This window comes from Cheilinus undulatus, linkage group 13 (genome assembly GCF_018320785.1).
Source record: "Cheilinus undulatus linkage group 13, ASM1832078v1, whole genome shotgun sequence".
In the NCBI taxonomy this organism is placed as follows: Eukaryota; Metazoa; Chordata; class Actinopteri; order Labriformes; family Labridae; genus Cheilinus; species Cheilinus undulatus.
Genome location: NC_054877.1, coordinates 34,356,200 through 34,372,588, shown reverse-complemented (window position 1 = coordinate 34,372,588; position 16,389 = coordinate 34,356,200). Strand labels below are relative to the sequence as shown.

Below are 16,389 nucleotides of genomic sequence, written 5' to 3'. Positions count from 1 at the left end.
CCTGCTGACAGTGATGCCAAAACTAGCAGAAACTGGTTTGCTGGCCAGCTTGATTAGCCAGACAACTGACCTGCCCTGAACGCTATAGAGAATTTCTGGGGAAATGTCAAGATGAAAATAAGAGACATCTTTAATACTACGGACGAGCTGAAGGCTCAAATCAACCTGGGCTTCACAACACCCCAGCAGTGCCACCGACTGATTGCCTCCATGCCATGTCGCATGGATGCAAAAGGAGCTCCAAGCAAGAAGTTAGTGCATAAATGAGCAAAATTTTCCAGAAGGTCAACATTTCTGTATTATCAATCATATTTTGGTCTGTGTTTGTAATATTCTAATACAGCATAATATACGCAATCATCAACATTAAAAAAAGTATGATGTAACACTTTGTATGAGATGCATCGAAAATATGTGGAAGTTTCCTAAATCACATGAAATACACGAACTTTTGCCTGGTATTCAGATTTTTAAGATGCACCTCTAGTTAGCACTCCAGAAACATCTACTGAAAAGTTAACAGCGCTTTGCAGTACTAGACTTCACAGATCTGAATTATTATAAATATTAAATAACAGTTCTGATTCAAATCAGGCACCTTTCGAGGCCGCTTCATGTTGATATATGGGGACCTTAGGAACACACCACATCAAGACAAGCGAAGATGGCGGATGTGTTGAGTGTTCTCCGTCAGTATAACATCCAGAAAAAAGAAATCGTCGCCAAAGGAGATGAAGTTATTTTTGGAGAGTTCTCCTGGCCGAAAAATGTCAAGACCAACTACATAATCTGGGGGTATGTCAGTGTTTAACTTCCTCTGAAATCTTTCCGTTGGCCCCTTCGCTGGAGCTCATCGGTGCCCTGTGGTGCTGGAAACGGCGGAAGGGTCGCTAGCTAAGAGATGCTAAGATGCTAACCCAACTCTGGCTGCCGTTGTTCGTCAAACTTTAAACACTCTTTTCTTTGGAGCCAGACTCCAGTATCAGTAACAACAAAGACCATTTGCTAACCTAGGTGTCTCATCATCGACCTTTTCTTATTTTCCCGAACCTATCGTATGCTTGTGTGAGAGAGAGTGTGGCAGAAGGACTTACAGTAGTAACGTGATGCTAACTAGTTAGCAACGTTAGCTAATGTTTGGTGTTGATCCAGTGGAGTTTGGAGTTTAAGAGGAGAAATTTGTTATTAAGCCTATTTCCTGAAATGACTCCAGCAGCTTTTGTTATACTAAAGCAAACATTTTCACGTGGAAATATTCGTTGCACAAGGACGAGTGGTCATCTAAATAGATTAATATAGATAGTTCCTTGTTTGTAGTATTTTAAGAGCAGATTATCATCACGTTGATCACTTCAAATGTTTATTCTGTTGTAAGATAGGGCTACTCATTTTAAGTTAAATGCAATATTGTACACCCTTATTGCTACATGCAGTGATTGATAAATACAAATGATGTTGCTAAGTTTTGAATTGGAGCGATTTTGTAAGATTTTTGTGCTTGTATTTCTACCTGCAGTACTGGTAAAGAGGGCCAACCCAAGGAGTACTACACGTTGGACTCTATCTTGTTTTTACTCAACAATGTGCATCTTCCTCATCCATCCTATGTGCGGAGAGCTGCAGTAAGTACCCTGGATTAAGGTCAATACTGCCTTAACTTGACTATGCTTGTACTTCTTTACTTACACTGTAAGAATCATTCCTTGTGTCACTCTAGTTCATCGGTGAAATTTATTTTAGTTTTATTACTTTAGGTGGTATTGCCATATTCAAAGCTTATTTTTTTCTCACAGACAGAGAACATCCCTGTTGTCAGACGACCTGATCGAAAAGGCTTGCTGTCATATCTTAATGGCGAAAGTTGTAAGTAACTTCAAGGAGCCATTATTACTGTGCACTTTGGATCTGTTGTTTGAAGGATGAGAAGAATTAGTTTGTGTTAGTATTTCATGTATTAATACTTCTATTTATTTAAGGTTTCAATTGATGTCCTCCTAACACGAATAACAGATTTCACTGATAAAGCCCAAGGGAGCAAAATTGTGTGTGTGCTGATGTATTTTAGTGGTTTCTAGTTTTGTCCCATGGAGCTTGTGTCTAAGAACACATGCACAAAACAATACACTGCTGTCATTTATTAGCACAAAATCTTGCTAATATTTTTTTCAGTAGAGCCAAGACAATACGTCTAGCTGACTAAAGCCCAGTTCCCACAGGATTAGAATTATGTAGGGACCTCAGGTAATTTGTAATAACAGCTTAGGACCTCTGTGTTTTTAATACCCTGCAACTCAACCATGTCTGTAATTTTCGAAGCAAAAATTCCAGGGCAAATTACCTATTATATTTAAGCACACACATAGCTCCACAGGCAATACTAATCCCATGTGAATCAGCATCTCCGTAAATATGGGTGTTATTTTTTTTTTAGGGTCTATGCAGCTTTTTGCACTAACTTTTTTGATTGAGAAAATAAGAGGCACACATACAAGCTATTGTAGTGTTTTTGTTTGAGTTTATTTCATCTTATGTTTACAAATGACTTTATTTGCTTGATTTTACTAAATTAAACCGTACTTTTAAATTGAACATAAGTGCACCACTGCTCTCTTAGTAGGCTCAGCACATCTGCTCTGCCTTCAACAGCTTCTCTTTACCTGTGCCTGATCACATATAGGTATTATTTAGCTGTGTATTTCATATTTACTATTTAAAATGTCACTCAGTATTCGAATCCAAAATTGACAAAGGGTAGAATAACATCAACAGCATACTGCAGAAAACTTAACAGATGGCTAGATAGCTAGAGATGTTCTCAGTCCCTCATACATTAAGGGGAGGGTTGTTAAGGTGCTCCCTCTTCCTCTCTGTCTGATCAGCTGCAGATACACCCAAGTTACAAACGTAACCTCGATGCGCACTGGGAGAGCAATGGGAGATTGATCACTCGTCAGTTGTTCATGGGGAGATAGCCATCTATTGTCAGCTCTGGTTTATAGTATGTTCAGGATACATAAATGAAATATTACCTGAAAAACACATACACAGCATTGCATTTTTGTATAGAATTTAGAAATAATAAAATCCCTGTGTTTTTATCAATGCTGACATGCAGCACCTTAATATGAATACTGTGCAGACTGTGCTAAACTGTGTGAATGACCGCAGTAAACACTGACATCAGGGGGTAATCCATGATGTGTCAGAGGTCCCCAGGTAATACTAATCCCATGCGAATAGTGCTTAAAAGATTGGAGAGTTTTTTTAGTGAGGGCATATGTATTTTTATACTATTTCATCTGCAGACCTTTTAATTTGAACCACTCAGTAAGACTGTTACCATAATTCTTGGTCAGATATTCAAATCTAATTTTTTAAAACTCAAAATCAGCTTTGTGGCCATTTGAAATCTTTACAGTCTCTAAGTTTAGAATAATTTACTTAATTTGTAGTTAAATGCTTTTTTTGTTTGTTTTTTTTTACAGCTACATCAACAAGCATTGATCGAAGTGCACCCATAGAAATAGGTTTGCAAAGGCCGACACAAGGTGAGTGCATGCTGTGCTTCTAAAATGAAGTATTAATTAGTTAAAGTAACAGATTGTTTTATGACCATATGTTGTAATTAAAACTGAATAAACTGTATGAAGCTGCTGTTTATGAGATACAATAGTTTCTTTTGATTGATCTATGGATGAAATGCATACAACTCAAACAAAAAGCAACTTCACTAAAATAATGACACAATTCTGCTTTTTTTTTTAGTGAAAAGAGCAGCTGACGAGGTATCTTCTGAAGCCAAAAAACCAAGAATCGAGGTAAACTGACATAATATGTCTTCCTGTGGTAGTTTCTCTGTCTAAAACAGCAGACCTAAATGTTATGTAGTGTAGTAGTAGGGAATGCACTGTATTATCTCTGCTTCACAAGCAGAAACAGATCTTGTAAATGGAGTGTCTACAAAGGAGACAGATGTGTTATTGATTATAGGAAAAAGCTGAAAAAGCTAATGAACAATGATTACAACATTGAGCAAATGTTTACAAAAAGCAGGGAGGGATTTGATCGTCTTCTTGATAAAAAAATAATCATAACTATATAAAATAATTGTTTGTAATTAAGTGGGCAGATTTGATTATTATGGCCTCAAATGATTTTTCGTAATAAAACCTAACAGGGTCCACTTTGTTGATACAGATTTTGCAGGAAAGGAACATAAATTGGAACCAAATGCTGAGACATGGTGACTTTTATTGAAGGGATAGCCCCTTGAGATGAATTATCTCATTTTCAAGGGGATGCCAAAATATATATTAAAAAGTCTGGTTGTTTCTTACATACATGGTGAACAGAAGGCTGGCAGAATAAGTAACCACAAGGTTTCTCTTGCTTGGTTGTGGAACATATTACTTATTTTCCTGATCATAAAGTGCATTTGTAAATTGCCAAAAATGAAAAAGCCGGTTTTGTTTTGATGTTTGATGAAAGCAGGGGACAATGTTTAGTCACTGAAACAGTCAAGGATAGACTTAGTTATCTATTCATCAATGGATGGGTTTATCCTAGTGATGCACGAGGAGTATTTTTTTGAACTGATACGATAACCGATAATTTCCTACTCCTGATGGCCGATAACCGATATATTTTTTTCAATTGTTGATTTAACAAAAGAAGTTTATTTGATGTGTTTATGCACATCTGGGGGTAAGAAGGGGTTAATATGTAGTGAGCAAAGCTATTTGTAACTAATTTTAACTAATATCACTCGTGTTTTCAAAAAACAAAGAACTATTCTGACTTTATAACTATTATTATAGTTAACTTTTTTAGTTAAATATTTGTGTACCAAGTACAACATACACAAACAACTGACATAGGTTTTCCCCCATAAAACCAAATGATAACAGGCTGTTATGCTTAACAAATGGAGATATTTGGGGGTCTGGGTTGTTTTTTTTTGCTGCTTAAGCCAGAATTAAAGAGAGCAGATGTTTTACATAAAGATTAAAACTATGCACTGACATAAGTCATATCAGAGATAGGTTAAGAATGTAAAGTCCACCGTGGTCTGTGGCTAAACTTCTGTTCCTAACGTCGATCAGACTGAATGAAACCACGTCACACAGAGCAAGCAGGTATACGTCTATGAAAGTAGCGATGGATCAGGGGACTGTCAGACTGATTTTGTTATTATAACGTTGCGCCTTTTTGTTTTGGCAAACTTTCTGCAATGTTTTCAATGCCTGCTTACAATCAGCGCTCTGCCTGGTATTAGCCATTGACTCGGTCCTAATGCCCGATGCCCGTGGCTGAGGCTAGTGTCTGCTGCCACTTCATTTTAACGTTGTTAGGATGATGACTCTTAAGTGACTTATAAGATCCGTCGAGGACTTCTTTCTACTCTTTGCGACCTTTGCAGGGCAAATTCTACACACACGGTTGTGTTATCCGCGCTGTAAATGCTGCATAATGCCACCGTGTTGTTAGCATTTTATCACAGAGGCTGCTTCCTCTTCTTCTCTGGTGCTTAACAGAGGGTCGTGTACTGTGGTGCCATCTGCTGTTTCGGAATGTGTAGTCTCGGGAGAGAGAAAACAAACGCCAGCACTGCCATGCTGACAAAAATACATATGTTATCGGGGCTAGTCGTCATGATATCAGACTTATCTGAATGATGCAATAATTTCCTGTTATCGGCGCGATAATTATCAACACAAAAGTTATCATGCACCCCTAGTTTATCCATAGATACTGTCACTAAAAGCCAAACAATCATAAGGTGGAGTACAGTAGAGCAAGATTTTAATAACCTAGATAGTCTTGTTCCATACAGTTACCACACAAATCCATCCTGCAACAACACAGTACAATACCCTTATTTACTCCTCTGTCTGGGCTATTATGGAGAAGTGGATAAATATTTATGTTGGTATATTTTCTAGGGCTGACACCCTCAAGTCGGTTTGTCGATTAATTGGCCGATCAACTCTTGTCTGACCAAAATCCAATTGGTCGGATAATCGCATGTGCTACTTTAATTGGAAGAATTCATTTTTTTGGAGGGGTGAGAAGGGAGACCTAATGGGTTTTAATTTTGCAGTTATCTAGTGTTAGAAAATAATTTTTTAAGAAAATACTACTACTAAAATGAACTATCACTATTCAAATATAATTTATTCATGCCTTTCAGGGTAATTGATTATAGGTTGAATATCCAGAACGTCAAAACAACGTAAGTAATTTGGACCTTCCTACCTTAGAAGAGATCAAAGCCTGTGAAGCACATTAACACTCCATTTCCCGTTAATTTGACAACAGTCGAAAAAGTCAGCGGCGTGGCATTTTGTTAAAAAGGATGACGAGAAGGTTGAGTGTAAAATTTGCTCTCAGCAGTTTGCATATCACAGCTCAACAACCAGCATGGCCTATCATCTGAAAACGGTAAGCATGAGGGATTTTTTCAGGATTAATTCAGTCGGTAGTGTGCATCACGCATCATTTTAAACTATTTGTATTGTTTGGTTTAATAGCCTATCCTTTTAATTGGAATGTTGACTGCAGGCGCATCCTCTTGCTACACCTTCACCTGCTTCAGGGCGTGTTGGCACCAGTTACACCCAAACCAAGCTGGATTTGCATGTGCGGCTCACCGAGATAGCAGATGTTTTTGGTATTGCAGAGGCAGAGAGAGTGTCTGTTGTTGGTGACAAAGCAGCTAAAATGGCCCTCTGCATGGAGATGCTAAAAGAGTCTGACCAGTGGCCAAATGTACAGAGTGTCAGGTGTGCGCCACACCTTGCAGCTCTGCATAAATGCTGCACTCAAGCAAGACCCCATTTGTCACACCGTGGATGCTGCACGGCATCTGGTGGGACATTTTAAAAAGGGTCACAAGGGTAAAACCGGACTTAAGGAGTAACAGGAGCAGCAACAAGTCCCCGTACATGAGCTCATTCAAGACGTGCCCACGTGTTGGAACTCTCCTTACTCAATGCTGGAGCGACTTCTTGAGCAACACTGGTCCATTACCGCTGTGCTCTCTAACCCAAACCTCACTGAAAAGAGCGAGAGCAGCACACTCGATCTTTCTTCAGAGCAGTGGAGTGCAGCTGAGGACATCAGGGATGTTTTGAAACCCATGATAACTCTGACAGAGATGCTGTCGGAGGAAATAAACATCTCCCTGGCAGCAACAATACCGATGCTTGAAAACCTGAAAAGGCGCCACTTGGCTGTTGCAGATAATGACAGGCCTGTCACCAAAAAATGAAAAAACAAAAAAAGAAGCTGACTGAGGAAATAGACCACAGGTGGTAACTTAAAGATAGACTGATGATGACCAGCATTGTATACATAACAGCTGCAGTTATCTACCCTCACTCCCTTTTCTGAATTATGAAGAACAGGATGCAGCATATACAGTAGCATGCTCAAAGCACAACCACCTGTGATCTCCCAGCTGAGGCGGAGGAGGAGCAATGTGAGTCGAAAAAAGGAAAACGGACAAGGAGAAGGAGATAGCCATGCTATTGTGTGGGGATGAGGAGGATGAGGTTCCCATGGAGATAGGGGGCAGATGCACCAGCACAGAAGAGATAAAGGATTATCCTCAGGACAGAACCAAAGTTGACTCTGGTTCACTGGAGTGGTGGAAAAAAAAAAAACTTAGACCGTTATCCTTCACCCGCTCATGTAGCAAAACGAGCACCCTCTGAGCATTTTTTTTCAAAAGCGCAGTTCATCGTTAATAAATAAAGGAGCTGTCTCCTTCCTTAAAATGTGGACATGCTTATGTTTCTTGCAGGCAACTCTTAAGAAGTGGGGATAGTCTGTAACATTTATGCAAGTAGCATGCACGGCAACTAGGCCTACGTTTAAAAGCCGCTCCTCATTTAACAGTTTATAATTGTTATACTTTATTGTACATTAATGTTCTTTTGTGTTCTGAAAATATGTCAGTCTGTTTCAAGTTTATTAAAAGCATATTTTAAGTCATTAGTGTAAAAAAACCTGGCAGAGCCTTGTTTCTGTTGTCTGTTTTATTTTATGTAACTTGCATTGGCCTTTTTCAGATTGTTTAATAAATTTTCATCTTAAAAAATGCGAAAGTGGCCTGTTTGTGATTTGGAGATTAAGCTGCAATGTTGTATGTTTTTGAGATCAGATCACAGAGAAACGCATCGCTCCGATACAGAGCGTGAGCGGGGACACATGTGTGTTGTTAAAAGTTCCGTAATAAAGAAGGCAAATTATCTTGAGTAAGTTTTTAACATAATTCTAAATAATAAAGTGCTGTGATCACTAGTTCATATTATATTTTCAGGAATAATATAAATATAAGAAGGTGCAGTATGGTCGGCTCTGAGTAAATTATTTAACTCCAACATAATAAGGTGATTATACTGCTAAAATCTAGAGATTTTTAAGTTCATTTTGGTTTCATTCTGAAATTTGATACCATCAAGTGCACTGACTAGACTGTAAGTGATATGGGTGATGTAGAAATAATGTGAAGGGTTTTTTTTTTGTTCTGTCCTGCAACCAATCAATTGGTTGATGACCTGGTGTGATTTCAGTCGACGAAGTTTTTCTTTTGTTGACTACAGCCATAGTAATTTCAAGTACAGGCACATGGAAAGAAACTGTATCCATTACTGCTATGTTCAGGAAGACTCCTATAATATAGGCATTTTAAACTCAAATTTAAAGAATTTAAAATCAACAGTTTGTGCAAACTACAGTCAATTAAAGCAACTGAAGTTTGTATTTAGATTTTTATAAATTCACCAGTTAGTGGGAAGATGGCAAGACATTTATTTTGTGTTCACCATTTTCACTTTTTTAGGATGAAGAGCGAGTGCGTCTGGATAAGGAGCGTCTCGCTGCCCGTCTGGAGGGCCACAAAGAGGGCATTGTGCAGACAGACCAAATCAGGTATAATTAATAGTTTGTGTAGCAGCTTTAAAAAAGTGAATCTTATGAATTATAGGCTAGATTGATTAATTGCATATATCAAAAATATAAATAGGACTGCATTACAGATAGAATAACTGTATAATCATGTTTGAATTTGATTAGTTGTATTCAATCGTGTGCACAATTATAAGTATGTAGGAGGCTAAAGATTCATTACAGGCCTGATGGGCCAAAACCTGGGGCTGGAAAGGTGGGAAATGGCTGCCAGAGTCAAGCTTGACACATGTTGGCACACACGAGTGTCGCTCAGCAGCCAAGCTCAAGCTCGACGGCATGGTTTTTTTTTGTCCAAGCTGTCTCGCCCCTGGTGATGCTCACAGAGACCACTGGTGGTTTTCAGGCCCACTGGACATCCACAGCACCACCAGGGGCTTGTGGCAGCCCTACTACCTGCCTTGATGGTAGCCTAGACTATGCTTACTCACCACATCAACCCTGTACTCCCCCTAAAGGTGTGGACTCAGTTTTATTTTCAACGGATTATTTTCCCTCTCCTCCAGTAATAATCAAAGACATCCAGAGCACTACCGAGGTTGTGTCAATCCTCCTTCCCGCCTGATGGTATCCTCAGGCAGCTTACTTGCCAAATCTACGCCTTACAGCAGCCTCTCTTTTTGGTCCAACATGCCTAAAACTTGAGCACAGTACTGTTCATTTATGCATCTATGATGCATTGTTGTCTATATTTTACTCTGGTCTCCACATTATTAAGAAAGGATTCACAGTTTACTTGTATCTGATGGATGATGCAGATGTTGCACGAAACGATAAATGTCAAAAGACCACAAAATGTTTACCTTGTTTTTCTCCATCACATTTACGGAATATACCATTTAATTATTTTTCCTTGATTGCAACTCATCCTCACCCTTCATCAAATCATATTGTTATAGCCTCTTATTATTACATTTAGGCATTTCCCATTTTATTTCCCTACATTATTATTCATATTATTAAATGATTTACACATTGTAATCCTGTTATTCATAATGAATATTCAAAAAGTCATTTGTCCTGAAAGAATTTTTACGGAAGGTTGTCACTAAAATGAGAATTCACAACTGCAGTACGAGACTGTATAGTTTTAAGGTTAAATGTGGTTTTTCCATATTTAATTCTGTAGATGCTGTGGTGGCCCCTCTTACTGAGGTTTATGATAAATAATGCAAATGCTCAAGTTGTTACACTTAACTTCAGAATGACTCTTAACAGTCCAGTAAAGTAATATATTGTTCCACTGACCAAAATAATCTGAATTTCATCCTTCAGATCTTTGTCTGAGGCCATGTCAGTGGAGAAGATTGCAGCCATTAAAGCCAAGATCATGGCCAAGAAACGTTCCACCATCAAAACAGATCTGGATGATGACATCACCCTGAAGCAGAGAAGCTTTGTGGACGCCGAGGTGGACGTCACCAGAGACATTGTCAGCAGAGAGAGGGTGTGGAGGACCAGGACAACCATCCTGCAGAGCACTGGAAAGGTAAAAGTCAATCAGTTTTTGGTTGCCATCAGTTCATTACATGTTATCTCAAGACACTTCACAAAAAGAGGAGATCAAGGTTGTACCCCTTTTACTGTATAATATTTACTGAGACCCAACATTAATCCAGCATGAACAAAGCACTTCATTCATTAACATTCATAACATTCAGCTAAGCAAGAGTGGCAGGGAAACCTGCCCTTTAACAGTCAGAACCCTGGAGTAGATCCAGACTTGTGTGACAGCTATCTACTGAGACTGTGATGGTGATAGATTAAAAGATAAATAAATAAATAAAGCAGATTTATGGGTATGCCAGTATTAATAGTGTAAATATGTTCAACATTTGAAGTAACATTAAAGTCAGACAGTACACTGGTCTTTTTTAATATTACAATTTAAATCATAACGACAGTGAAATGAGGAGGTCCGGTAATGATAATTAAAGTAGTTGAAGTAGAGTAGTTCTTAGACTTATATTAACACTAAGAAACAATGGTAATAGTTCCTGCAAATCTTTGAAATGTCATATAGGCTGAAATTGACACTGACAGGTCTTACAAGAGTCTGCTTGGATTTAGCCTCCATGACAGTTTTAAGCACAGGGACAGAAGGGTACTTAAATTAATTATTATTATTATTTAGAGGACCTGGAGAATGTTTAAGGATAGGTGGAGCTCTTGTACCCACGATTACAGTCAGATAGCCAAAAAGTTAAAAACACTAAAGACAAAATTAAACTGCAATAATTTTTAAAAACTTGGTGATTTTACCTTTCTGTGTATTTTGTATACAAATTGATTAAATAATTTTGCTTTTAAATGTCTATTTGCATCATGTTTCTTACGGAAAACACATTATTTGATCAATTTTCATTGTGCCCCTAAATTTCTTTATGTGCTCCTAACTTTTTCAACTTAGGAGCACATTTGCTATAGAATATGTATACAGAATATACAGTATACTGTATATTTTTTCAATATACTGTATACTATATTGTATATTGATAGAATAGAGGCAGTAAATGTGCCAGAAATCATCAAATTTGGGTGTTTTTGACCCCCAAATTACTTTTACCCTATACCATTTGACATTTCGTAAACAGGTCATTAAATCAGAAAATGTAGTCCTGGTATGGTGTACCCAGAAATCTCATGCCATCAATAATCGATTAAGAATCAAATCATAGCCCTATGATTCGTAATCGAATCAAATCGTGAGGTGCCTAAAGATTCCCAGCTCTAACTGCAGCACACACAACATTGTTAGGTAAACTATCACCACGTCCGTGCTATGACCGAATCTTAAACTAAAGAGCCCTGGGACCAGGTGCAACTGATGGCAGGAATTCACTTACTCAAGCTCAGCCTTGCTTCTTCAAGCATCATGTTGGCGTGTCTGAGATGGCAGGAGACTCACCTGAATCCTAAACAGACATGCAGGGTACACACAGACTCTCCATGCACAGTGCTCAGTTCTCTATCTACTGATGGCGATATCAGACGGGTTTGAATGTAGACACCAGTTATGTTGTGAGACTAACATCACATACCTTGTGATTTGACTATTGCACATGGGGGCATCCCTGTAGTGGTTGTAAAATGATATGTCATACTGCCCTAGTTAGAGATGACCTTACTATAACCAATCAAAGTGTTAAAAAACAGCACTGTCAGGTTAACATTTAACTGAGTTATTTTCTTCAGTTCCCATCTGATTGTATTTATGTCCAAACAATATTTTGATCTTTGTGGGAGATGTGAATAATGTGATGCACTTTCAGTTTACTCTTGGTCTGAATTCTCAAGTTTGGTAACAGAGCTGTCATACCTATAAGTCATTTATGAGAGAATGACATTCTTTTAGATTTTTTTATGGTAACGAAAAGAAAAAGTAGTTGTAGTTGGCAGTATTGTGAAACAGCCTTTTCATTTAACTAGAAACATAATAAGGATCTAATTTGAAGCTTTGCTTGAGTCCACTTTACTGTTATAACCCAGAGTTGTCCATTTTGACCAAACCTTTTGAGCTTCAGGGTAGGTATTACCCTTGGTTACAGTGAGTAACACCAAGTGGAAATCTGTGGAAACATTGTTTCATGGGACAGTTTTCACCACTAGATGGCAGCCATAGCCAGATTTTAGTCCAGTGCAGGGGTGCCAGACTCAAATTGAGTCTGGGGCCAGATTTGCTCCAATGAGACTTCCTGAGGGCTGGACTATTTAGGCCAGGAGTGTCAAAGTCAATCGTGGATTCTGAATTTAGGCCTAACCTAAAAGCCTAACAAGGTCAACATTTAACCATTAACTGTCAACTTCATTTTCCCCATTAGTAAAATATATATATTAAAAAAATAGACCACTGATGATAAATCATTCTGAGATGAAAAAAGTAAAAATGGTAAAGTTAAAGGCTCAAAGTCTGAGATAAAAAGTCAAACTTATTAGTTCAAAAGTTCAAAACACAAAATTAATACAACTGTATCACGGGCTGGACTCTGTCCCCGGGGCTTGAGTTTGACACCCCTGGTCCAGTGAAACTTGGCTGTTTACATAAGGAGTTTACATGACTTCTGACTTTCTTATATCAGAGCAGTTACACTGTTACACTGTCACTCTCTTAAACTGATTACATAAAAAAAAGTTGGCAGAACGTCTAAACATGTAGTTCTGTTTTGCCTTTAACTCTTTGACAAACAAGGAGAGTGCTGTTTGAAACATTTACTTAAACATCTGATGGATAAGATAAGAGGAAGATTTTGTGTAGAGCAAGTGGACACTCTTTAACTCCTTAAGGAATTATGAATTATCCAACAAATAATTCAAGTCAGAGACCGTTTCAATCAGCTAGAACTGAAAATCTTTAACCTGACCGCCTTTTTCTCTTTCTCTGCTTTACTAGGTGCAAAGAGACTTTAACGTGTTTTATACCTGCTTTAAATACGGTCATTATTTTCTACAAAGTGATACATATGACTACAGCTCAGTCTTCTCAATCATACACTCGCTGGCACTTTAAATGAGACATTAAGGTAGCGAGCAGAGCAACCCACACGCATGTGAGAGAGACGCAGCGGGAGCACACAAATCCATACGGATAAACAGATCCTGCTTGGATATATGGTAGAGAGGAACAAATGTGGGTGCCTCCAAAATGCTTTAAATTCAACCTGAATTACAATGAATATGCGTTAGTTGTCGCTATTGACTCATATGCCCCCTTTCTGAAATCACTTCAGCTTCTGGGTCTGTGGTAACCTGACACGCCAGATGGATTTGTTTCATTCATCCATCTGGGAAACTTCAACAGGAAATGTTTGAGAAAAGGCAGAGGCTTTGAAAAAAACTTGGAGTGTGATTGGGTGAACATTCTGTCTGTCACATCTCTACGGGCCAATCAGAGCAACAAAACACGTGATGTAGCTGCTATCGAGCTGCGCGTGCGCAACTACTGAGGAATAAAGCAAAACATGTCGACTATCGACCTGTCAGTACTCGACTTTTGTTTTTTTTTTTAAAGAAAACAACTCACTGTTGTTCTTTGTTCTTCTTTTAACAAAGAAATGTTGTCAAGTTCTGATAAAACTGGTGCTTTAGCAACATCCACGCTAATCTCTTCCTCCATAACTGCACCAGCTCTTGCTGCTGCTTGTTTACGTCACGACCCTGCTGTGCCTGAAAGTACTGCCCCTCGATAATGATTGGTCCTGTTACTTTCTAACCAGGGCAAAACGGTTCAGATGGGAGCTTTGCAAGATGGATTTGCCAGTGAAAAATGCAGAAACAGTTGTATCCATCTGCTTTGCAAGGTTAGGTCTGTGGTCCTATGTCAGTAAGCAAAATTATCATTATTGTTATTTTAGTTCAAAATGTGTGCAGTTTTTACTGGGTTGACTTGAGATTTTTCAAAATTTTGAAGGATATCTTGACAGAAAAAAGATTGACTTAGCTGATGTAGTTTATGGTGAGTAAATTCTAAAGGATGTGAGAAAAAAGAACAAAGTATCCAAATTGCTACCCAACATGCATTTAAATTTTATCCAAAATACAGTGTCTATTTTGTGTGTCGCTCCAGTCAGGCCAAAATGTCTTATTATGCAAGTATCATGTAAAAGTGCATCTTGTTCATCAGGTTTTACGGTCATCCTTTTTTAATACCAGGGGTCTTTAATTCATTTTATCCTTCTCCGTGTTTCTTCTCTGTAGAACTTTTCCAAGAACATCTTTGCCATCCTTCAGTCAGTGAAAGCCAGAGAAGAAGGTCGGGCGCCAGAGCAGAGACCAGCACAGAACACTACTCAAGCAGTAAGAACAGAAACCTGCTTATGTGCTTTTTATGACTGTATAAAAGTTTTAAACTTGTCAGGCACTAGTCAAATATAGAGTGTACTTCACGATAGAAGCACTCTAATTCAGCATGGATAAAACAGTCAGTGACTGTGTTAACATGGACTTGAGTATCCCGGTTATGAGTCATATCCTGGTTTTATCATATTCAGGATACTGTGTACAAGGTAAGTTTGAAATTCGAAAAAAAATTAGATCACTGTCCATTATTTTGGGCTTAACACAATTAAATGCCAACATCACGTTGCAGAAATGGTACCCAGCTTGAGAGAAAACAAAGTAAATCACATTTCTATTAAAAATGTGTGCTTACAGGTAATAAAGCATGTGTATAAAGGGGGCTGAGAGGATGTAAGGAGTGAAAGAGATCTCAGATGAATAAGCTTAATATAACTTGATATTTTAAGGAATTATGACTATTAGGCGATTAGAATTATTGTTAATTAAACTTTACAAAAGCTTGGCAGAGACCCCAAGAAAGAGCGAAGCAATTTGCAGTTGACTTCACTAAAAAACTGTCCCAGAAGAAACTTCAAAATAAAAGCATGTAAAAACAGGGCAGCTCGAAGTGGGGCTTGAAAAAGATTATGCTTTTACTTTGAAAAGTACTCTGGAAGAGTCGTCATTTCAGAATTTCAAGACTGGGAAGAGTTGACAGACTGTGCAGGATGCTTACTGCCACCTTTCCATCTTTAGCTCACAGAGCTCTAATTCCCAGTAACTTATGGTGTGAGCGATCATTCTCTGTCTCCACAGTAAACTACGCTCATGTTTCATTCATGGCTAAAAAAATTGACTGTTTAGTTCAAGCGTATCTAAATACTAGCACATTTAACACAAAATTGCCATCAGTTCACAGACTGATCCGCTGCAGACACAGCCGCTCAACTGCCTTTCTCTCTAGGCAGAGTAGACCAGCTATTCCTCCGCCACTCAGATGCAGTATTTATAGTATCTGAAGTTAAATAAAGTTAGATAAATTCAGCATATACATGGCACAGTATCCCGTTTTCTTTTGGAGTTCTCCAGGTAGCAATACCTGGTTTATGAAAACCAGAATACTGTAATAACCCGGTCTCTGAAGACATATACATGCACAAAGAAAACCGGAATGCTCAAGTCCATGTAAACACAGTCAGTGTCGCTGATCCGGCACTTTTTTCTCAAAGAAATCAAGCTTGAAATGAACTGAGAGGCTGTGTCATTATCTTGTAATTGCATATAGAGTTTGATTAAACAGTGAACTGACAAGCATGGACAGAAGTTTATGAGTTTTGTTAAATGTTGCTTTCAGGACCTGTCTTTAAGGAACAAGCAGCCTGTCCAAGCAGCCTACAACAGATACGATCAGGAGCGATTTAAAGGAAAAGAAGGTAAGTCCTACTCCTGTTTGCTATGTAGTTCTAACTGTAATGCATAGAATCATCTTATTTTCTTCAGCCAGTAATCTTCAGCTAACTGAGTATCCTTCCATAGAAACGGAGGGTTTCAAGATCGATACCATGGGCACATACCACGGCATGACTCTGAAGTCAGTGACGGTAAGACCCAAACTCTGCTCTTTGCTGATAGTGTTATAAGATT

General features: G+C 38.4%; 1 protein-coding gene across 1 annotated transcript in view; it reads left to right on the top strand.

Annotated features, from left to right (window-relative positions):
* The first annotated feature begins 633 nt into the window (after nucleotides 1–633).
* Nucleotides 634–16,389, top strand: part of cdc73 (cell division cycle 73, Paf1/RNA polymerase II complex component, homolog (S. cerevisiae)) — a 41,680-nt gene continuing 25,924 nt past the window's right edge. The window contains exons 1-10 of the mRNA XM_041802992.1: nucleotides 634–795; nucleotides 1,517–1,622; nucleotides 1,794–1,863; nucleotides 3,486–3,548; nucleotides 3,766–3,818; nucleotides 8,846–8,934; nucleotides 10,246–10,459; nucleotides 14,665–14,763; nucleotides 16,100–16,178; nucleotides 16,282–16,346. Of these exons, the coding sequence (XP_041658926.1) occupies nucleotides 665–795; nucleotides 1,517–1,622; nucleotides 1,794–1,863; nucleotides 3,486–3,548; nucleotides 3,766–3,818; nucleotides 8,846–8,934; nucleotides 10,246–10,459; nucleotides 14,665–14,763; nucleotides 16,100–16,178; nucleotides 16,282–16,346 (969 nt within the window). The 5' untranslated portion in view covers nucleotides 634–664. The remainder of the gene's footprint in view (nucleotides 796–1,516; nucleotides 1,623–1,793; nucleotides 1,864–3,485; nucleotides 3,549–3,765; nucleotides 3,819–8,845; nucleotides 8,935–10,245; nucleotides 10,460–14,664; nucleotides 14,764–16,099; nucleotides 16,179–16,281; nucleotides 16,347–16,389) is intronic.